The sequence below is a fragment of the Haliotis rufescens genome, unplaced genomic scaffold (genome assembly GCF_023055435.1).
Source record: "Haliotis rufescens isolate VD_foot unplaced genomic scaffold, xgHalRufe1.0.p SCAF_9, whole genome shotgun sequence".
Lineage (NCBI taxonomy): Eukaryota > Metazoa > Mollusca > Gastropoda > Lepetellida > Haliotidae > Haliotis > Haliotis rufescens.
The window spans coordinates 6,880,975-6,904,560 of record NW_025964383.1 but is presented as its reverse complement, the minus strand read 5'-3'; the positions used below and the strand labels follow the sequence as shown (position 1 = coordinate 6,904,560).

The following is a 23,586-nucleotide window of genomic DNA, read 5'->3' as shown; positions in this document are numbered from 1 at the left end:
ACAAAGAAAATATAAACTCGTTAAAAAAATTCATGCGGGGGATGTTGTGCTCTCAGAGCACTCTTGTTTATAGCACCCTATAATTGTACATATATTTATACAAAATATGCCTTCTAAATAGTATATTTATGTAATTATAAGCTTCTGTTGTGATGTGGCCCAGCTGTTTAAATCAGAGGGGGTTTATTATGATTTCTTTATCTCTGATTGACCAATTAGGATCGAGTAATTTTCAAATTCATGGTAGAATTCTCTATTAATTTACTTCTGTTCTAACTTGACTCACCGTTATTCTTGCCAACATTGCAGGGTTCCTAGAGAAGAACCGAGACACGTTCAGTGCCGACCTGATGCAGCTGATCCAGACATCACGCAACAAGTACCTGTCCATGCTGTTCTCCACTGATACGTCTATGGTGGGCAAGACACACTCTCATAGGGTGGTGGGAAGATGCAATGGAATTCTTTCAGATGTATCTTTACAATTTACATTGTGGTATTTTAAAAATTTCCAAGGGTGGTCAGGTAGCCTTGTGGTTAAGGCGTTCGCTCGTCACACCGAAGACCCAGATTTGATTCCCGACATGGGTACAATGTGTGAAGCCCATTTCTGGTGTCCCCTGCCATGATATTCCTGGAGTATTACTAAAAGTGGCGTAAAATCAAACTCACTCACTCACTTAAAAATTTCCAAGTTTGAGGAAAAGGTGGTGAGGAATGTGGGTTTAGGGTACTGGCCGACCAACTTCTGAACTATTGTTTGTTACATTGGTTAATAGATGGTATTCCTCTATTTGTCATTTCACTCTACTATATTTAAGCTTTGAATACATATGTGTATTGTTCCTCTTGTTGAAGCCAAGGATACCTTACCCACTTTATTATCTGAAATACTGAAACTCACTGAAGGTCGTCTCTAAGGAGCTTGTGACAAGTGTTGTTCCTCTTGTTGAAGCCAAGGATACCTTACCCACTTTATTATCTGAAATACTGAAACTCACTGAAGGTCTTCTCTAAGGAGCTTGTGACAAGTGTTGTTCCCATGGCAGGTGATATTTCATCAACATGTTCTTGTTCACAGGGAACAGACACACGCAAGCGAGCCCCGACACTGGCTGCCCAGTTCAAGAAGTCTCTTGATGCCCTCATGAAGACACTGAGCCACTGTCAACCATTCTTTGTCAGATGCATCAAACCTAATGAGTTTAAGAAGCCCAGCGTAAGTTATCAAGAACTCTCAAGTGTTGTGATCGTGAGTTAAATATTGAGTTAAATAAACATCATCTTCTGAAGTGTCTTTACGTCTGACATGCCGACAGTTCCTTGTGTCAGTGTTATGTGACTACTCCTCAGCATTCCCTCCGCTCATACTGTAATGACTGTTTGCAGATGTTTGACCGAGAGTTGTGCTGCAAGCAGCTGCGATACTCTGGCATGATGGAGACAATCAGAATTCGGCGAGCTGGCTACCCCATCCGGCACGTGTTCAGTGAGTTTGTGGATCGTTACCGCCTGTTGGTGTCAGGTGTGGGACCGTCCCACAAGGAAGAGTGCATGACAGCATCCCAGAAGATCTGCAAGCAGGTGTTGCAGGACAAGGACTACCAGCTGGGCAAGACTAAAGTTTTCCTCAAGGTAGACACCAGCTCTCCCGGTAACACTTGGTGACACTCAGTAACACATGGGGAGGGCATATCAAGTTCCCTAATGCTGTCATGTCAGCATGGACTTTAATGAAGAATTTGTTGTTCAGTTTGACATCTTTATATATTTTTTACTTATCCTGCATTACTCCTTAATTCATTCACTGCTTACCTTACGACAGCAAAAAGGCAGCACACGGCGATTATCTTGGGTGAAGAAATAAAGTTGTTTCATATTCCACTCCTGCTTTTATATGGACCTCCGCACCTGCCATGTGACATTGATGACAAGTCACCTTCCTAAAATCACTGCCTGTCACGCTACAGCAAGGACGTGTCTCACTGAAGCTCTTCAGATTGAATAATTTTAGACCTTCAGCTTCGGCTATAATTCTAAATGGGTGATGTATTCTCTTCATATTACTTTCACTAAGTTGTGTAGTTTTATGTGGGTTTTTTTAGGTGTAAAAAGACTTTGCCTTTTTCCCCGCCACGTGGTCGTTGTTTCCGGCATTTTGAATTTGTGTTACAATTGTTTGCCTGCTATTCTCAGCTATGTATGTATATGTATATTTTTAAATACTAGTAGCTTTGGCGTTACATAGAGTTTTTGTGTATCAATATTATTTATGCACTTTCAACTTGTAAAAAATATCTGCTGATAGAATATTGTTTAATTCTATGGCAATCTTCCAACTCTATATCATCAACAATTCTCTATTTTGTCTAACGTATGCTTACATGTTGTACTTATTGTCATGGAAATCGTCCAAGGATCCTCATCCACAATGTTTGGCATGCACGCAGATTTGCTCTCCAAACTTAAATGTAAATTTTGTGCACCCATCTCTCCTGCAAGTTATAGACAGGTCATTCACAAACATATTTGGAAGCAGTCCTGTCTAATGGCGAGGAAGATGTCACAATCGCTAGAGGTTAGCGACATTCTTCTGTCATTTCTACGCAGCCGTTATCTTCTGTGGGTAATATGGCTTCTGTCATTGTGACTGCAGACGTTCATCCTCCGCTGGTATCAACAGTAGCGGAGGCGTATGTGAGTATCCTACCTGCTCCACATTTTCAGGCGTCTGGGACATCCACTTCTTCGATCCCTGTGACGCTGGCGTATATGTCTCAAGGCGCCTTGATGGGGGTTGCGCAGGTGCAAGCCATGATCCAGTCATCACCGATGAGCATTGCGTCTTATAGGCCTGCGCCGAGCGCAGCGCCTGCCTACCACCCAAGTGCCTCAACAAATACATCAGCACAGCATACCCTGTTACGCAGGCGACGATCAGCCTAGCGCTGTTCCAACGACTTATCCAGGGCAGCAGATGTATGCTCAGGCGTCAGCACCGTTCCAGAACACTAATTGGATGTAACACTTTATGCAGTCCATGTGGCAGCAGTCTATGGCACACCTGTATCCTGCGCCTACGCCTATGTACCAGACGCCTGTGTCAGCTACAACTATGGCACAAGTATTAGTGCCTGCTCCGGTGCCTAACGTATGCCAAACGCCTAATGTGCGTTCTGGTTCAGCGCATACATCGTGTGTACGTGGACATCGGCACATGACTCCTTATCATCAAGCAGGGCATCAATACCTTCTGATAGAGGTGGGGCTACACAACGGAGCAGAAGCTGATTGCCGTCTAGGCGAGTGCGTCAACATCGCTTCGACTCTTCGGAATGGAATGGAATAAGCATCTCAGCTTAGCACAAGTACCCGATTGGGTAGCAGACCATCTCATGTCAGTGGATAAAAGGGACACCATATGGTCACATCCTACATTGATTATGGTGGATCCGATGTTAACAGACATGATTAGGTCATTGGACGAGGACTTCTCCAAGCTGTCACTTGCTCCGTCATTTAAGCCACCCATGCTTAGGAAGGATGATTTCCCTATCCATGCATTTGCGGAAGCAGACCAAGCTCATAGTTTGGATGAGGACATACAAAGGATGACAGGCTCGTCAAGGCCAACCACCCTTAAGGTACAAAATACCAGATTTGCGTTCATAGAAATGGAAATCATGCGTGTACTGAAACCTTTGTCAGCACTAGCGTCGTCAATGCATGCAGTGGATCAGGATCTATCAGAGAATAACCCAAACCGATTAAATCATTTCCAAACTATGGTTGATTTCCAACAGCGTCAGATTGACCACATGAGAAAGCATCTTAAGGCTACTCTGGCAGAGATTGCCGTCACACGCAGACTTGGGTATTTACCGCTTTCCAGCGGGACTCTGAGTTCAAGCGCAGGCTGCTACATCAACCTTGGTCATCTACTTCCCTGTTCAGTGAACAGATCGCAGACACACATGCCAAAGTTTCCAATTATGCTGGGGATGAGACCGTGCTCAAGGCTCTAGAGCACATCTCTCATAATCTGTCCCAGTGGGCTGGCAGGTCAGGCAATTATAAGCCTAGACTCACGTCTCTCAAGGAAGGCCAAGACCAGGATTCCTTTCATGGGAAAGGTCGTGGCAGAGGATGGCGAGAGGGTGGTTCATGAGCTCAGAAGTCTAGCAGAAGACGATCCACAACCCCCCCACAGTGGTCCAACTTACTTATCCACCCTCACAGCAAATTGCCTCACCCAATGCAAGACAGGTTTCGTCTGCACACTTGGTTCGTCTTAAAAAGGGTTTAAGTGCCAAGGGCTTTATTCTATGACAAGTGGGGATCGTTTGAGACTTTTTACAAGGCAAAAAACCAAGACCTCACGACGGCATCACCACAGTTCATAGCCAAATACCTCCTACATTTGCATACCAAGAAGCACTTGGAAGGTAGCACCATTTCTATGTATTTGGTAGCACTTAACTCAGTGTTGGCCGTTCCAGAAAATCGCAAAATGACCAAGGTCCCAGAACTACAGGCCCTATGCTCATTTAGGCTTGAGGATCAGAAGGCTAAGTTCCGTTCTGCTTGGGACTTGAACATAGTAGTTCGAGGTTTGCGAGGACCCCCCGTCGAGCCACAATTATGCATCCTCATTTTATGACCTCAAGAAAACAAATTTTGTCTTGGCATAAGCCACGGCTCGCTTGGTAATTGAGCTACATGCAATCGACATCACCCGGGTCCGTTTTGAGCATGGTACGCATGGAGCGGTACATCTTGGGTTGTGCTGGGATTTTATAGCTAAAAATCAATTACCAGGCCAACACAATCATTCCTTCACCATCCCACCGGTATCAAAGATTGTGGGAGTCGAAGATGAGGGTGAACTTCTCTTGTGCCTGGTGCGAGCACTTCGAGTTTTCATCTGCCGTTCCAAAACTAGGCGTGGCTCCAGGAAACGGTTATTTATACTCGTACTTTCTACATCAACGACCGAAGTTAGTGGCCACACAACATCCCTATGGTTACGTGCAGTCATCCTTCAGGCTTATGAGTTAAAAACTTGATCCCCGAGAGTGAATAATGCTCAAGAGATAAGGGCGTTAGCCTTGACCATGGCATTACATAGTAACTGCTCTATTAAAAGGATCATGGAAGGATGTTTCTGGAGGTCCGACACAGTTTTAGCTAGTCATTATCTTCGCGATGTGGCTCTTGATGTCGAAGGCATGCTCAATTTTGGCCCTCTGGTAGTAGCCCAGCAGGTAACCAACCCTCGACGCAAATTATGAACCAGTCTACTTCCCTCCCAAGTCGCTGAGACTCCTGGCCAGTGGAAGAAATTTGGACAAGCTTTTCAACAAGGCTTTGGCTCGATAACATAGTAGGTAAAGAATTAGCTGTTTAGCTAGTATTTCTTTATTACTAATTATGTATAGGGATCTACCCTTTAATTCCTACGTTCCTTCTGTAAGAAGATTGAACAACCCTACCATAATGGCTGGGTTTTTTTAAGCTTTTTCCGGCTCACGGATTATTGACAAACATGTGTCATTGTTTTGGGGTGTGAATTATTGAGGTGTTGGACTTTCTGAAGGTTTCCCGCCTCCAAACTGTCCGATACAGATGCATTAAGGAGTAATGCAGGATAAGTAAAAAATTTAGTAAAATCTGAATATTTTTTACATTTGTATACTTATCCTGCATTACTACGCTTAAGGTCCACCCGTCGCAGACTTGCCTCCCCACTTTGGCTTCAGAAACCTTTAAAGTATGATTTTTAAGCTCGGGGGACAGGCTGTGATGTGAGGAAGGTGACTTGTCCTCAAGGTCACATGACAGCGGCGATGGTCTGTATATAAGCAGGAGTGGAATGTGAAACAACTTTATTTCTTCACCCAAGACGTAAGGTAAGCAGTGAATGCATTAAGGAGTAGTGCAGGATAAGTATACAAATGTAAAAAATAATCAGATTTTACTAATTTTACAGAATTTATGTAGACTGTGAAGTATGATAATGGAAGTGTCAGATTTACAGTTAATCGTGACTTTTACTCAGTGTATTGCTGTGGTGTACGGTGTATTGCTGTGGTGTACAGTGTATTGCTGTGTTGCCAGGATGCAGAAGATGTGTTCCTGGAACAGCAAAGAGAGCTGACCCTCACAAAGAAGATCCTCGTCCTGCAGAAGACGGTCAGGACCTGGCACTGTCGACGCCGCTTCTTGAGGATGCGCAAGAATGTAGTGACCATCCAGTCGGCCTGGAGGACACACTATCAGCGCAAAAGATTCTTGCTGGTGAGTCTTCACAGCTCCTGTGTTCAATCGAGACGTTATTTCAACAAAAAGGACACTTATCTTGCATCAGGAAGGTTTTTTTTCAAATTGATCAGAGTCATTTCAGAGGATAAGACAGCTGATGTTGTTGTTGCAGATGAGACAAGGCTATATGCGACTACAAGCCATGTGTCGATCTCGGATCCTCACAGCCAGATACAATGTTCTGAGAGGAATCATTGTCAACCTACAGGTAAGTGGAATGCAAAACTTGCAAACACTGTACGCAAATTCTTCTGTCTATTTGTCTCATTATATCCTATTAGGGGAGTTCAACATTTCGATTTGTACTAAAATCATTGATTTCCTACAAGATTAGGTTGAGTTTGTTGATAATTGGTGTGCATGTGTTGCCAGCGGTTCTGTCGGGGCCACCTGGTGCGGCAGTGGTTGCAGCGGCGCATGGTGGCAGTGGTGAGGATACAGGCCGCACTCCGCACTCTCATCGCCAGAAAGAGGTTCAGACGCATGCAGATCGAGGTTAGTTCACCATCCAGACAACACCTACCTGCTGCTCAGTTTTCTAAATCCTCATGAAGAAGGATTACACACCTGGGACATTTAAACTGCTTTGAGTTAGATAAGTGGTTTCTCCTGTCACAAACCAAGTCAGCTGTTACACATCCTGGCAAGCCAGTTCGTATCATTTCTGTGTAACAGTACAAGAAGAGGGAACTCCCTCCCCCCTCCCCGAATCCCCCTGCTCCGGTACAGTGTGAGCTGTGTGTGTTACAGTACCAGAAGAGGGTACTCACTTCCCCCTATCCCCCTGCTCCTGTATAGTCTGAGCTGTGTGTGTTACAGTACCAGAAGAGGGTACTCACTTCCCCCTATCCCCCTGCTCCTGTATAGTCTGAGCTGTGTGTGTTACAGTACCAGAAGAGGGTACTCACTTCCCCAATCCCCCTGCTCCTGTATAGTCTGAGCTGTGTGTGTTACAGTACCAGAAGAGGGTACTCACTTCCCCAATCCCCCTGCTCCTGTATAGTCTGAGCTGTGTGTGTTACAGTACCAGAAGAGGGTACTCACTTCCCCTTATCCCCCTGCTCCTGTATAGTCTGAGCCATGTGTGTTACAGGTACCAGAAGAGGGTACTCACTTCCCCCAATCCCCCTGCTCCTGTATAGTCTGAGCTGTGTGTGTTACAGTACCAGAAGAGGGTACTCACTTCCCCTATCCCCCTGCTCCTGTATAGTCTGAGCTGTGTGTGTTACAGTACCAGAAGAGTGTATTCACTCCCCCCCTCCCCCTGCTCCTGTATAGTCTGAGCTGTGTGTGTTACAGTACCAGAAGAGGGTACTCACTTCCCCCTATCCCCCCAATCCCCCTGCTCCTGTTTAGTCTGAGCTGTGTGTGTTACAGTACCAGAAGAGGGTACTCACTTCCCCCTATCCCCCCAATCCCCCTGCTCCTGTATAGTCTGAGCTGTGTGTGTTACAGTACCAGAAGAGGGTACTCACTTCCCCCTATCCCCCCAATCCCCCTGCTCCTGTATAGTCTGAGCTGTGTGTGTTACAGTACCAGAAGAGGGTACTCACTTCCCCCTATCCCCCCAATCCCCCTGCTCCTGTATAGTCTGAGCTGTGTGTGTTACAGTACCAGAAGAGGGTACTCACTTCCCCCTATCCCCCCAATCCCCCTGCTCCTGTATAGTCTGAGCTGTGTGTGTTACAGTACCAGAAACGGATGGAGGCTGAGCGGATTCGACAGGAGGAGGAGGCCAAGTTGAGGAAGAAGATGAACACAAAGAAGGCCAAGGAGGAGGCAGAGCGACATCACATGGTAGGGACTTCGGAGTTAACAAGGCAAAATAGGATATTGTAGTTGAAAAGATATTTCATTTGTCCTGCATGGGGTCGCTGTTAACCATCTGTTTTGCCCTTCCTTCAGGAACGGCTGGCCCAGATTGACCGTGAGGTGGTTGAGGAGGAAGCCAGGCAGAAGGAGGAGGCCCTGTACAAGAAACAACAGATCAAGCAGGCCGAGCAGGCCAAGGACATGCCAGTCAACGAATCACAGCTGGTCAGTCATTTAACACCTCCTTATCTTACATCACAGCTGGTCAGTCATTTAACATCTCCTTATCTTACATCACAGCTGGTCAGTCATTTGACATCTCCTTATCTTACATCACAGCTGGTCAGTCATTTAACATCTCCTTATCTTACATCACAGCTGGTCAGTCATTTAACATCTCCTTATCTTACATCACAGCTGGTCAGTCATTTAACATCTCCTTATCTTACGTCACAGCTGGTCAGTCATTTAACATCTCCTTACCTTACATCACAGCTGGTCAGTCATTTAACATCTCCTTACCTTACATCTCAGCTGGTCAGTCATTTAACATCTCCTTATCTTACATCACAGCTGGTCAGTCATTAAGATCTCATTACCTTACATCACAGCTGGACAGTCATTAAGATCTCATTATCTTACATCACAGCTGGTCAGTCATTAAGATCTCATTATCTTACATCACAGCTGGTCAGTCATTTAACATCTCCTTATCTTACATCACAGCTGGTCAGTCATTAAGCATGTTAAGATCTCATTACCTTTAATCTGCATGGGATAAAGATCAAAGTCCATCATTATTTTTCATTGCAGTGGAGACGTGATGTTAGCACACGTGTTTGTCTGTTGTAGGTGGAAGAGTTGTTTGGCTTCATGAACAGCAAGCCTGGAGATGGCATGGGAGATGCACCTTCAGCCTTTGGGGTAAGTTTCTGTTTGTACAGTGACATTGATAATGTATTTTGTGGCCTGTCCTGCAGGGTTGCTGCTTACTCCAGTGCAAGGGGGCATGGGTGGCCCAGAGTTGCGCCCCTTGGGCACGCCAGAAACCTATGATTGTGGGTTCGAATCCCGGTTCACCCCGATTATGTTTCTAGGTTTGTCAGCACCATACCCGTGCTCGTGGGTTTCAACGAAGTGGTAAATATCTGAGACCTGCATCACTTCGGGCTTTCCTCCCACATTAACCTGACACGCCGTGATATAACTGGAATACTGTTCAAAGCGGCATTAAACCCAACTCACTCACTACTCCAGTGCAACTTCTCTTACATCGTGACCTGGGGCACAGGTGGACCAAGTAGTCTAAGTCGTCGCACTTGGCTGTGCAGTGTTGCATCCTTTGGGCATGCCAGAAACATAGGGTTGTGGGTCAAGGTTTGTTTCAAGGTTTGTCAGCACCATACCCATGTGCATGGGTTTCACCAAAGTGGTAAACGTCTGTTACCTGCATTACTTCAGGCTTTCCTCCCACATGAAGCTGACACGTCGTGATATATCTGTAATACTGTTCAAAACATTGTTAAATCCTACTCACTCACTCACTACATCGTGAACTGCAAAGTATGTTGATAGAATCAAACAACACATGTACAACTACTGCAGATGAACGTTCCCTATGGCTAGTGCCAGGTGTTTGGTTTAATTGCCCAAATACCTGTATCTACCTCTATCTACCTCTAAGAGTACATATGAAACCAGTGTGCTGTTTCCTTGTGTCTGTGAGCATGTGTTGTCTATCAGCCGCTGTGTAATGTGGTGACTGTTCAGGACCTGCCGTACAGGAGGGACAACGACAACCTGGAGATGGAAGTCGTCAAGAACTTCAGCCCAATTGACTCGGATGATGAGGATGTCTCTGCCTACAAGTTCCCCAAGTTTGCCACAATGTACTTCCAGTCCAATGCTAATGGCAACTATATCCGTCGGCCACTCAGACAGCCTCTGCTGCCACTTCGCAATGATGGTGACCAGTTGGTGAGTACTATCTCGTTCAATACTGCTGCTGCGTGTGCTGTACTGTTCTGACTGCTATACATCAGTCAACTATTGTGTGATGTTCCGCTGAGGTTCCATGATGCTGGTGTCCCTCCTGCAGCTCTGTGTTGTGTTGTAGGCTGCCCTGGCAGTATGGATTGTCATCCTGCGCTTCATGGGGGACCTGCCAGAACCCAAGTACCACACAGCCATGGCCGAGTCAAGGGTAAGTGTCCACAGGGAAGTAATACACCAAGATAGGTCTGATTGGATCTGTACTTCAGCTTTTACGATGTCAGTAGTCACAATGTTGTTAATTCTCATATATTGAGTTTTTCTGCAGTACTCCTACATATTTGTGGTTGACTTTTGAAATAATGTTCCAGGATACGACCCCAGTGATGTCAAAGATCTACTCTACATTAGGTCGTAAGTTCAATAAGAAAGACCTTGAGGAGGCAATGAAAATGGGAGAAGAGTTGGTGAGTATGGTAAATACAAGCTTACTACTCTTTCTTATTAACCCATCCCTCACCTGCCATGGGCCTCAAGACTACCGTGGAGACTATCTGATACAGAAATTGAAATAATGAAACATGTACTTGTTATCTTGCCTGTCAAAGCAAAGAAATATGTTACTGTTATCTTAGACCTCCATACTGATGTAGATTAGTTGAACTGAATGCCATCTCCAATTAGTCCATGAGGACAGTGGCGAGGCCCCTACCCCCTTCTCTAGACAGTGTACGGTGTTGGAACAAGCGCATTGTGCACAACAACTTGTGAAGGGGGAACTAGGAGCACTATGGCACATTTAACATGACAATTCCTGGATCCAGTAGGGCAAATTTAACATGACAATTCCTGGGTCCAGTAGGGCACATTTAACATGACAATTCCTGGGTCCAGTAGGGCACATTTAACATGACAATTCATGGGACCAGTAGGGCACATTTAACATGACAATTCCTGGGTCCAGTAGGGCACATTTAACATGACAATTCCTGGGTCCAGTAGGGCACATTTAACATGACAAATCCTGGGACCAGTAGGGCACATTTAACATGACAATTCCTGGGTCCAGTAGGGCACATTTAACATGACAATTCGTGGGACCAGTAGGGCACATTTAACATGACAAATCCTGGGACCAGTAGGGCACATTTAACATGACAATTCCTGGGTCCAGTAGGGCACATTTAACATGACAATTCGTGGGACCAGTAGGGCACATTTAACATGACAATTCCTGGGTCCAGTAGGGCACATTTAACATGACAATTCATGGGACCAGTAGGGCACATTTAACATGACAATTCCTGGGTCCAGTAGGGCACATTTAACATGACAATTCCTGGGTCCAGTAGGGCACATTTAACATGACAAATCCTGGGACCAGTAGGGCACATTTAACATGACAATTCCTGGGTCCAGTAGGGCACATTTAACATGACAATTCGTGGGACCAGTAGGGCACATTTAACATGACAATTCCTGGGTCCAGTAGGGCACATTTAACATGACAATTCATGGGACCAGTAGGGCACATTTAACATGACAATTCCTGGGTCCAGTAGGGCACATTTAACATGACAATTCATGGGACCAGTAGGGCACATTTAACATGACAATTCCTGGGTCCAGTAGGGCACATTTAACATGACAATTCCTGGGTCCAGTAGGGCACATTTAACATGACAATTCGTGGGACCAGTAGGGCACATTTAACATGACAAATCCTGGGACCAGTAGGGCACATTTAACATGACAATTCTAAGCAGTAGTAGGGCACATTTAACATGATAATTTCTGGGACCAGTAGGGAAAATTTAGCATGACAATTCGTCGGACCAGTACTGCACAGATTACATGACAATTCCTGGGACCAGTAGGGCACATTAAACATGACAAATCCTGGGACCAGTAGGGCACATTTAACATGACAATTCCTGGGACCAGTAGGGCACATTTAACATGACAATTCCAAGCAGTAATAGGGCACATTTAACATGACAATTCCTCGGACCAGTACTGCACAGATTACATGACAATTCCTGGGACCAGTAGGGCACATTAAACCTGACAAATCCTGGGACCAGTAGGGAACATTATATATGACAATTCCTGGGACCAGTAGGGAACATTAAACATGACAATTCCTGGGACCAGTAGGGAACATTTAACATGACAAATCCTGGGACCAGTAGGGAACATTAAACATGACAATTCCTGGGTCCAGTAGGGCACATTTAACGTGACGATTCCAAGCAGTAATAGGGCACATTTAACATGACAAATCCTGGGACCAGTAGGGAACATTTAACATGACAAATCCTGGGACCAGTAGGGCACATTTAACATCACAATTCCTGGGACCAGTAGGGCACATTTAACATGACAAATCCTGGGACCAGTAGGGCACATTTAACATCACAATTCCTGGGACCAGTAGGGAACATTTAACATGACAATTCCCGGGACCAGTAGGGCACATTAAACCTGACAAATCCTGGGACCAGTAGGGAACATTATATATGACAATTCCTGGGACCAGTAGGGAACATTAAACATGACAATTCCTGGGACCAGTAGGGAACATTTAACATGACAAATCCTGGGACCAGTAGGGAACATTAAACATGACAATTCCTGGGTCCAGTAGGGCACATTTAACATGACAAATCCTGGGACCAGTAGGGAACATTAAACATGACAAATCCTGGGACCAGTAGGGAACATTAAACATGACAATTCCTGGGACCAGTAGGGAACATTAAACATGACAATTCCTGGGACCAGTAGGGAACATTAAACATGACAAATCCTGGGACCAGTAGGGAACATTAAACATGACAATTCCTGGGACCAGTAGGGAACATTAAACATGACAATTCCTGGGACCAGTAGGGAACATTTAACATGACAAATCCTGGGACCAGTAGGGCACATTTAACATCACAATTCCTGGGACCAGTAGGGAACATTTAACATGACAATTCCCGGGACCAGTAGGGCACATTAAACCTGACAAATCCTGGGACCAGTAGGGAACATTATATATGACAATTCCTGGGACCAGTAGGGAACATTAAACATGACAATTCCTGGGACCAGTAGGGAACATTTAACATGACAAATCCTGGGACCAGTAGGGAACATTAAACATGACAATTCCTGGGTCCAGTAGGGCACATTTAACATGACAATTCCAAGCAGTAATAGGGCACATTTAACATGACAAATCCTGGGACCAGTAGGGCACATTTAACATCACAATTCCTGGGACCAGTAGGGAACATTAAACATGACAATTCCTGGGACCAGTAGGGCACATTTAACATGACAATTCCTGGGTCCAGTAGGGAACATTAAACATGACAATTCCTGGGACCAGTAGGGAACATTAAACATGACAATTCCTGGGACCAGTAGGGCACATTTAACATCACAATTCCTGGGTCCAGTAGGGCACATTTAACATCACAATTCGGGGGACCAGAAGGGAACATTTAACATCACAATTCCTGGGACCAGAAGGGAACATTTAACATGACAAATCCTGGGACCAGTAGGGCACATTTAACATCACAATTCCTGGGTCCAGTAGGGAACATTTAACATGACAATTCCTGGGACCAGTACTGCACATTTAACATGACAATTCGGGGGACCAGAAGGGCACATTTGCTCTATGCTGACCACAATGCACAAGTAGGTCCTCTAAGATGGACCTGTGGCCTTCAGTCAACACGATGAAAGAAGCAGGCTCTTGCGTGCTGTTCGCAGGGTTAGGGCAATATCGTGTTGTTTCAGCACCATACACTTCACAATGATCTGATTCTTGCCCTTCCTGCCCTGTCTTTCCTAAGCCTTGGTACTGTAGAGCTGCCACAGTGTGCCGTGCTGTGAAACCTGTGTCCAGTGCACTGATACAAAAGTGGCTTGTCTCTGCTAGTCAGGCCAGCTGGCTGTTGTTTACACTTTGTAATTAACCTGTGTGCTGTGTGTAGACGTGGATCATAACCTTCCTACCTGAACATCAAGCATGGATTGAGGGAGATGCGCCTGTAGTGACACTTGGCAGATCAAATCTGCATGAGTAAGAAAATGGTCAGAGTCTTAAGCTTTGTGAGTGTCTAAGGACAACAGACATGTAGGCGATGGTGTAATATATATCAGATGACAATAGGCCTCCAATAACCTATACTTTGTGTACAAGGTGACTAAGTGGATTGGGTGACTTGAATGATTGGATGTCACTGTACCCTGATGTCAATCATGTCAATCAGTGGTCTGCCTTGCCCAGATTCAGTTAATTAGAGGCCACCATCATAAATATTGAATTTTGCTGACTGTGGCATTAAATGATATAATAATACCATAAAAAAACATATCATTCTTTGGTGTGAGATAGCTACGCGATAAATTGCAAAAAACTTTGAAGAATGAAGCGTTGTTTATTTCACGATAAAACATTGTTCAATGATAATGTCATTTCTGGAGATTTGATTATGCGCTCGCAAATTGATGACATCATAAAATGGAAAATGATATTTTTGAGAAGGAAGTGTCTAGTGTGTTGTTACCCATAGATGTAGATGCTCAACCTAGATAAACGCAATGGCCAAATGATTGCATGCTAAAGTGGCCGAGATGTGACAATCAGTATTAGGAGAAAAGGTACTGATGATATGTGTAACATCCAGGACATACCAAACTTATCCGCCCTGTTCATAAAATGATTGTATTTAGGGTGTCATGTTATTAAGTATGGGTAAATATTTTTAAAGCTTGTACAATTTATTAACAACCTTAAAGAGGTTGTACATGATGTTGATATCTCGTATAAGAAATAAAATCACATCTGTCGTTTATTTGTTGAATAAGGTTATAATGTAGTATTAAATAGACCTATTATATAAGGAGAAATACTACTGGATTGTCTCCAATGATGCACTTGTAACAGTGATCATTATTTCAAATAATCATCTGCTGCAGTGCAGTATGGTTAGGTAGACAAGCAATGCTACACATGCACATGCCACACATGCACATGCCTGTAGGATACCCCTGTCACTTGAACCACCCCCTAACACTTACAGGAGAAGGAGGCTCCAGGCTACCAGCGCCACACCATCAAGAAGTCCACTCGGAAGAAGATAGTGTCTCTGACACTAAAGAAGAAGTCCAAGATCACAGAGGAGGTGACCCGGAAGCTGCAGGACTATGACAGCACCGGAGGCGGCAACGCCTTGCTGGAGGACCGACCCATGTCCAACCTGGAGAAGTTGCACTTCATCATCGGGCATGGCATCCTCAGACCAGAACTCAGGTGCCTCTCTCACAATGTCAACATACAAAACATGCATTATCTCATAAAACTTATTAAGTCTTGTGAAATGGTTCTCCCAAGATTGCATGATGTTATAGCATATCTCTGTATTATTAGGGCAACTGATAAGTTTTTTGACACAATAGCCAGTTCATATTTAAGCATATTGTTTTGAAGGTCTGAGAGGACCAACTTTGCTCCTAATGTTTCTCCAGTTGTTTCATGTACTGTCCTCCATGTTATCCAATGTAGATTATATCTTTAGCAGGTTTATATTTTCTTTTAACATATTTTAAATATTTTGATGTTGATATTATCTGAAACTTCTTCCTTGAAAACTGAAATATTGTTACTATTTCTTCTATTTCCACACAAACTATAGAATATATATAATAATATGTGCTGCTTCTAGTGCAAAACATGCTAGCATTTGAGAGGGTAAAAAATTATGTGTATTGTTTCCGGTTGGCTCTTGAAATAACATGGATCCAAATATTTCTTTGTGTAGATTTAGAAACACTGTTTGAGATATGCTGGTTGTCCTAGGCTTATTCCAAAAATTTATGAGATATTGTTGTTTGAAGTTTGTATGAAACAAGGCTATGTGAATGTTGTCCATGTAATTTGAGTTACTTATGAAGAATGTTGTTTTACAGAGATGAGATCTACAGTCAGATCTGCAAGCAGCTGAATCAGAACCCCTCCAAGGCCAGCCATGCCCGTGGCTGGATCCTGCTGTGTCTGTGTGTAGGCTGCTTCCCCCCTTCAGAAAATGTAAGCCATTCCTTCAGATTACCATGAACACCAAGCCATTGATGAAAGTTAGGACTTTCTCTGGTAGCATGATGATTCATTATGTCAAACTCCCATTGATGTCCTATTGTCAGATGTTACAGGAACACTTTTAGTCTTTAGTTGTGATTGCATGACAGGAGGGAAAGGTAAACTACAGGCACTGGCATATGTTTAATATGCATGTAAGGTTAGGGCAGTGATTGTATTGTGTTGGTATTGACAGCCACGTCACTTCATACATGATTAGTTTATTATCAATATTAGCATTCTCTGTTTGTGTTACAAGATGGTGAAGTATCTGCGCAACTTCATCCAAGATGGCCCACCTGGCTATGCACCCTACTGTGAAGAGCGCCTCCGTCGTACCTTCTCCAATGGCCCCAGGAACCAGCCCCCCAGCTGGCTAGAGCTGCAGGTAAGTCGCCATGGCAACCTAGTAAGATGGGATCAAGTAGATGATGTTGCTCACAGGATACTAGCAATAATTGAATGTACCTGACTCGTCATGACAGACCAGTGAATCTCCCCTGATACTGCTTTCAGGCCACTAAATCAAAGAAGCCGCTGATGCTGCCCATCACATTCATGGATGGCAACACGAAGACTCTCCTCGCCGACTCCGCAACCACCGCCCGTGAGCTGTGCCAGCAGCTCTCCGAGAAGATCGAGCTGCGGGATCAGTTTGGCTTCTCTCTCTACATTGCATTGTTTGACAAGGTCAGCAGCTGATGCTAGCACTAGGCACTAGCCCTGTGATAGTGCAGGTTTTCATTAGAAGTCTTATTATGAGAATTGTTCAGTTAAATTAGTTGTGTGGCAAGTATGCAATGCATGTGCGGGTCCTCTTCAGTGTAGCAGTCAGTTCGCAGTAAAGTTTCTGGATGGCAGCATGTGTTGAGTGCTCTCTCTCTCTTGTGTGCCACCTCCATCTTAAGACGACATAAGCCAATAGCGACAGTAAGGAGATAATGTAAAGCGAGGTATTGTGTGTGCAGGTGTCTTCCCTGGGCAGTGGTGGTGACCATGTGATGGACGCCATCTCCCAGTGTGAGCAGTATGCCAAGGAGCAGGGGGCGCAGGAGCGGAATGCGCCATGGAGATTGTTCTTCCGGAAAGAGATTTTTGCCCCATGGCATGATCCCAGTGAGGACCTTGTGGCTACCAACCTCATCTACCAGCAGGTTGTCCGGGGCATCAAGTTTGGAGAGTACCGATGTGACAAGGTAACCTATGTAATGTACACATGCTAACTCAGGGATACATTGAAGTTTACATTGTCATCTTTTAGCACGATTTCTCCTCTTTGGTGTTATAAGACCAAATGTTCTGAAACTATATAGTAAAACTATACTTGCAGCCTGACTTATGCAGGTGATTGTATAATAGGGATGCCATGTACAAAGCAGTGTATGCTTCTAAACACCAATACAATAAACTAATAGGATATCAGGACCTCATCTTGAAAAACACTTATTCATCATATTTTTTGCCAAATGTCTTCTGATAAGAGAGTTACGCTAACACACAGTTATAGCAAGTAACAGATATAGTGAAGTGATGTTACTGCTCAAAACACACAGAGTACTTGCCAGACAAATTGTCATCTGTTATGAATTCCTACTCATGGACATTCTAAAGTTCAGTGTACCAAATATGACAACGAAACAAGACAGTTTGATTATCTGTATGCAATCAAGAGTGACAGAAAGTGAGATTAAATAATTGTTTTATTTGAGATGAAATTGGTTCAATCCTAGCTGTTGAAGTTGGCCCTCTCCTGTAGTGAATTGTTCAAACGTGTGTTTCAGGATGAGGACCTGGCAATGATTGCTGCTCAGCAGTACTTCGTGGAGCATGGCACCAACCTGATCCAGGAGCGCCTCCAGGCCCTGCTGCCATCCTTCGTCCCGGACTCCTACCTACAGAAGCCCAATGCCATGCAGGGATGGATGGCATCTGTTGTCAGTAAACTCCGAAGTCCGTACTTCACAAACGAAAGGATTAGAGCACCAAAAGTCAAAGAGGACATTGTCAGCTATGCAAAATATAAATGGCCATTACTTTTCTCTAGATTCTATGAGGCATATAAGTTTGCTGGCCCGAGTTTACCTAAGAATGATGTGATAATCGCTGTCAACTGGACAGGAGTGTACGTAGTGGATGACCAGGAACAAGTCCTGCTGGAGTTGTCTTTCCCTGAAATTACTGCAGTCTCTAGTAGCCGGTAAGTAGCATTGATAATTGATTGTAAAATAAGGGGCACTGTGCCTAAGATGGGCTGACTGACAGAATAGTGTTTCAAATCAGTTGTTTTAGTGCACAATTTAATCTAGATCTAGACTACCAGTTGTCGGACTTTCATTTTTGTGGAAGCCTCGGTGGCTGAGTGGGTTAGACCGCTGACTTTGTGTGCTGCTATAGGTGCCTCACACATTGGAATCCTGGACGGGACTCAACCCCAAAAAGTATGAGAATCTGTACTTTACTAAGAAAGTGTTATCACAAATATAACATTTGTTACATTTTACCACTTTCTAGCACATACTAAATCCCTACATTTGCAATAAAAAGATATTTCATTGTATCCCTTTAGCGAATTAAGGGAAACGAACAGATGTTAACAATTACACTTGGTCAATACAAATTTGAGATAAAACGTTGTTTAGAGATTAAGATTACTGTGTGTATTGTCTCGTAAACTAACCGCTGATTCGGTTAATAATTACCCAATACTATAACTCAAAAGAATTTTGAAACAATGATCATATGAATTTTATCAGAAACTATTATTTTATCAAGAATAATATATTTCAATATCATGTTATTTTAGTTGCAGCTTCACTACATGCATGTATTTGAAATATATTAATAACCATAAGCACTTTGGTACAGCTGATGGCTATTGCCAGATATTTTTTTGTATGGAACAATTTGACCAGTGACCGTCGATGCTCCCACTCGCGATAACGAAAACTTTATGTTGACATATACATATCATAGTCAAACTACAACAAATCTGACTTTCAGCTAGTCAGTGTATGGCATTTATTATATCTATATCCATTCTCTATCCACTTAAGTTTATTTCAAGGCATCTATAGCTGTAATCTGTCGTGGTTGCTGTAAATAATGGTCAGTTGTGCGATGTTCCGATCACTTCACATACAATTTCGCTGAAATTAATGTAAACGATACTAAATGAAATGTTGAATAAAATTAATAAAATAGATAACTGACGTAATTCCAGATACAAAATGAACACTTTTTATAACCATGATTAGTTTGCATACTTCAGTACAGATTTGTTGACATGGTATTTCCGGTGTTACATGCTCACAGTAATGTCTTTGTGTTGGGAGGAAAAAACATCAAAACTCTTCAACCCTGTGTATAAGATGACACCCCTTGAAGCCCCCTAATTCTAGGTACAAGAAACTCGCCTTATACACAGCAATATACAGCACATTTAACTTTGCACATCTATCATGTGTCATCGTTATCAGTGATTTAGGACGTTTCTATGGAAACAATGCCATATTAGCTGTTATATTTAAGAAGTATACCACGAGTGGGAGTTGTTGATCGTACAATTAGACATTGCAGGGAGAATAAACTATGAGCGGTGCAGTCCTGAGTGATTTATTCTCCCTGCAATGTCTAATTGTACGATCGTTTTGCCTTTGTGTTTATCTGTGTTGCCCAGCTTCATCTATGGGGAATAACTCACTGGACACATCCCTCTAAAAAATAACGTCCAAATTATGACATCATCATGTTGCGAGCTCATGTTTGAATCTCCAGAAATAACATCAGACTAGAACAATGTTTTATCATAAAATAGAACATGCTTTGTTCTTCATTGCTCTTTGCAATTTTTCATGTTGCTATCTTATATTGCACCCTATTCCATATAGGGCTTTTGCAGAATTACAAGCATGCAAGGATAGATGGGGTTACATAGGGTATAATTGTGTTTTACATTTTTGTGTGTTATTTTTTGTGTTCCATGTTTCAGAACGGGCAAGATGCATGGTCAGAGCTTCACGCTGGCAACAGTGAAGGGTGACGAGTACACCTTCACCTCCCCCAATGCCGAGGACATCAAGGACCTGGTGGTCACCTTCCTGGAGGGACTGAAGAAGAGGTCCAAATATGTCATCGCCATCCAGGACTACACCTCACCAGGTACACAACTCACCTCAACCTCTCTGTGTCTCAACACAATTCTGTGGTGGTGGAGAAGTTTCCCTACCCCTTGGTGTACCCTGTCCATACATATGTTGCTGACCGACAGCACCTATGACTAAATAACTTATGAAACAAGTGATGAATGGGATGTGGTAAAGGGCACATTTGTGGATGTGCTTTGTATGATTAACAACATGACAGGTCATGTGAGAATATCTGTTCTGAATGACTGCTATGACTCTGATCGTCCTTCCTGTTACTATGTGGAGGCTGCTCCTTCCCTGGCACAAGAGTCACCTGACCTTCTGTCCCCCTTCCAGGTGAGGGTTCCACCTTCCTGACATTCAGCAAGGGAGACCTGATAGTGCTGGACCAGCAGAGTGGGGAGACGGTGATGAACTCCGGCTGGTGCTACGGGGAGAACGTCAAGACCAACAAGAAGGGAGACTTCCCAGCCGAGTGCGTGTATGTCCTGCCTACCATCACCCGGCCACCGACAGAAATACTGGTTAGTATGTCTTCTCACCAGCTGAATACAAACGCAATCACTGGAAGCAATGTCTCTCAGTAGTATGAGATGTGTTTATTAAATACTCTTTTAACTTCATAATGGACCTGTGAAGATTCGAGTTAGAATAGGTCTCCAGCCACCCATGCTTGCCGTGAAAGGTGACTATGTTTGTTGTAAGAGCAGACTAACAGGATCGGGTGGTCAGGCTTGCCGACTTGGTCGATGCATGTCATCATATCCCAATTGCGTAGATCAATGCTCATTATGTCAATCACTGGATTGTCTGGCCAAGACTTGATTATTTACAAACTGCTGTCATATAGCTGAAATATTGCTGAGTGCGGCATTAAACAACAATGAACATTGACATCAACATTGACATCAAAATTGACATCAACATCAACAACAACTTAATAATGGATTTGGTTGGGCAGTTAACATATTCTTGTCTTGTTTCAGAACTTGTTTGTTCAGTCTGGGGAGCAGACTGAGAAGCTGTTGGCCCCTATGCAAGATGAAACTGAGATAATCGAGCCAGGAGAAAAGCCCCACACACTGGAGCAGTACTCCCTGGACCATTTCAGGTATGTGACCCTGAAGATCTTCAGCAACCCATGCTTGTTGTGAGAGGCAACCATGCTTGTCGTAAGAGGCGATTTACGGGATCAGGTGGTCAGGCTCTCTGACTGAGTGGATGCATGTCATCATATCCCAGTTGCGACACTTCCAGTATGTAGCCCACACTAGGGCAGTACACCATGGACCACTTCAGGAGGAAATACTGTGATTTGATGTAGTTTATTGTTGTACGGCACAGCATTGACTGAGGCTTCTAGCTACGATCTGCTTGTTTACATGTGATTATTTGATGGGCTGGACTTCACTCACATACTAAGAAGATGCTGTGGTTATTAACACTGAAAAGGAATTAACCTATTTTGAAATGGTTTGCATGTTGTATGTTACAGAATGCCCCCCAAGCGCACCCTGAGCAAGTCCATCAAGTCTGCGGGTCGTAAGCGCATGGATGACCTGTGGCGGTACTCCAAGGACCCCATCAAGCAGCCACTGCTGAAGAAGCTGCAGGGCAAGGAGGATCAGAGTGCAGAGGCCTGCATGAGCTTCCTTGATATCCTTCCTCACTCTCATGTTGAACAACACAGTCCAGACTTACACCAGGAACGCAGTCCTCAGTCACACACGTCAGGCAACACAGTCCACACTTACACCAGGGAAGGAGTCCTCAGTCACACAGGTCATGCAACACAGTCCATACTTACACCAGGGAACGCAGTCCTCAGTCACAAAAGTTAGGCAACACAGTCCACACTTACACCAGGAACGCAGTCCTCAGTCACACAGGTCAGGCAACACAGTCCCCCCCACACCAGGGAATGCAGTCCTCAGTCACACACATCAAGCAACACAGTCCACACTTACACCAGGGAACGCACTCCTCAGTCACACAAGTCAGGCAACACAGTCCACACTTACACCAGGGAACGCAGTCCTCAGTCACACAAGTCAGACAACACAGTCCACACTTACACCAGGGAACGCACTCCTCAGTCACACAAGTCAGGCAACACAGTCCACACTTACACCAGGGAACGCAGTCCTCAGTCACACAAGTCAGGCAACACAGTCCACACTTACACCAGGGAACGCACTCCTCAGTCACACAAGTCAGGCAACACAGTCCACACTTACACCAGGGAACGCAGTCCTCAGTCACACACGTCAGGCAACACAGTCCACACTTATACCAGGCAACACACTCCTCAGTCACACACGTCAAGCAACACAGTCCACACTTACACCAGGCAACGCACTCCTCTGTCACACATGTCAGGGAACACAGTCCACACTTATACCAGGGAATGCAGTCCTCAGTCACACATGTCAGGGAACACAGTCCACACTTACACCAGGGAACGCACTCCTCAGTCACACAAGTTAGGCAACACAGTCCACACTTACACCAGGGAACGCAGTCCTCAGTCACACACGTCAGGCAACACAGTCCACACTTACACCAGGGAATGCAGTCCTCAGTCACACACGTCAGGCAACACAGTCCACACTTATACCAGGGAATGCAGTCCTCAGTCACACATGTCAGGGAACACAGTCCACACTTACACCAGGGAATGCAGTCCTCAGTCACACACGTCAGGCAACACAGTCCACACTTACACCAGGGAACGCAGTCCTCAGTCACACAAGTTAGGCAACACAGTCCACACTTACACCGGGGAATGCAGTCCTCAGTCACACATGTCAGGGAACACAGTCCACACTTACACCAGGGAATGCAGTCCTCAGTCACACACGTCAGGCAACACAGTCCACACTTACACCAGGGAACGCAGTCCTCAGTCACACAAGTTAGGCAACACAGTCCACACTTATACCAGGGAATGCAGTCCTCAGTCACACATGTCAGGGAACACAGTCCACACTTACACCAGGGAACGCACTCCTCAGTCACACAAGTTAGGCAACACAGTCCACACTTACACCAGGGAACGCAGTCCTCAGTCACACACGTCAGGCAACACAGTCCACACTTACACCAGGGAAAGCAGTCCTCAGTCACACACATCAAGCAACACAGTCCACACTTATACCAGGGAATGCAGTCCTCAGT

At 44.4% G+C, this 23,586-nt stretch overlaps 1 protein-coding gene across 2 annotated transcripts in view; it reads left to right on the top strand.

Annotated features, from left to right (window-relative positions):
- Positions 1 to 23,586, top strand: part of LOC124119519 (myosin-VIIa-like) — a 75,755-nt gene that overhangs the window by 41,375 nt on the left and 10,794 nt on the right. For both annotated transcript variants that reach the window (XM_046482061.2, XM_046482060.2), the window contains 22 exons: positions 310 to 416; positions 1,082 to 1,219; positions 1,390 to 1,635; positions 6,118 to 6,297; positions 6,434 to 6,529; positions 6,694 to 6,816; positions 8,011 to 8,118; positions 8,227 to 8,358; positions 8,986 to 9,057; positions 9,904 to 10,110; positions 10,250 to 10,336; positions 10,497 to 10,601; positions 15,213 to 15,442; positions 16,099 to 16,216; positions 16,524 to 16,652; positions 16,781 to 16,954; positions 17,233 to 17,460; positions 18,046 to 18,461; positions 20,253 to 20,422; positions 20,746 to 20,933; positions 21,396 to 21,520; positions 21,905 to 22,065. In XM_046482061.2, coding sequence (XP_046338017.2) covers positions 310 to 416; positions 1,082 to 1,219; positions 1,390 to 1,635; positions 6,118 to 6,297; positions 6,434 to 6,529; positions 6,694 to 6,816; positions 8,011 to 8,118; positions 8,227 to 8,358; positions 8,986 to 9,057; positions 9,904 to 10,110; positions 10,250 to 10,336; positions 10,497 to 10,601; positions 15,213 to 15,442; positions 16,099 to 16,216; positions 16,524 to 16,652; positions 16,781 to 16,954; positions 17,233 to 17,460; positions 18,046 to 18,461; positions 20,253 to 20,422; positions 20,746 to 20,933; positions 21,396 to 21,520; positions 21,905 to 22,065 — 3,540 coding nt within the window. The remainder of the gene's footprint in view (positions 1 to 309; positions 417 to 1,081; positions 1,220 to 1,389; positions 1,636 to 6,117; positions 6,298 to 6,433; positions 6,530 to 6,693; positions 6,817 to 8,010; positions 8,119 to 8,226; positions 8,359 to 8,985; positions 9,058 to 9,903; positions 10,111 to 10,249; positions 10,337 to 10,496; positions 10,602 to 15,212; positions 15,443 to 16,098; positions 16,217 to 16,523; positions 16,653 to 16,780; positions 16,955 to 17,232; positions 17,461 to 18,045; positions 18,462 to 20,252; positions 20,423 to 20,745; positions 20,934 to 21,395; positions 21,521 to 21,904; positions 22,066 to 23,586) is intronic.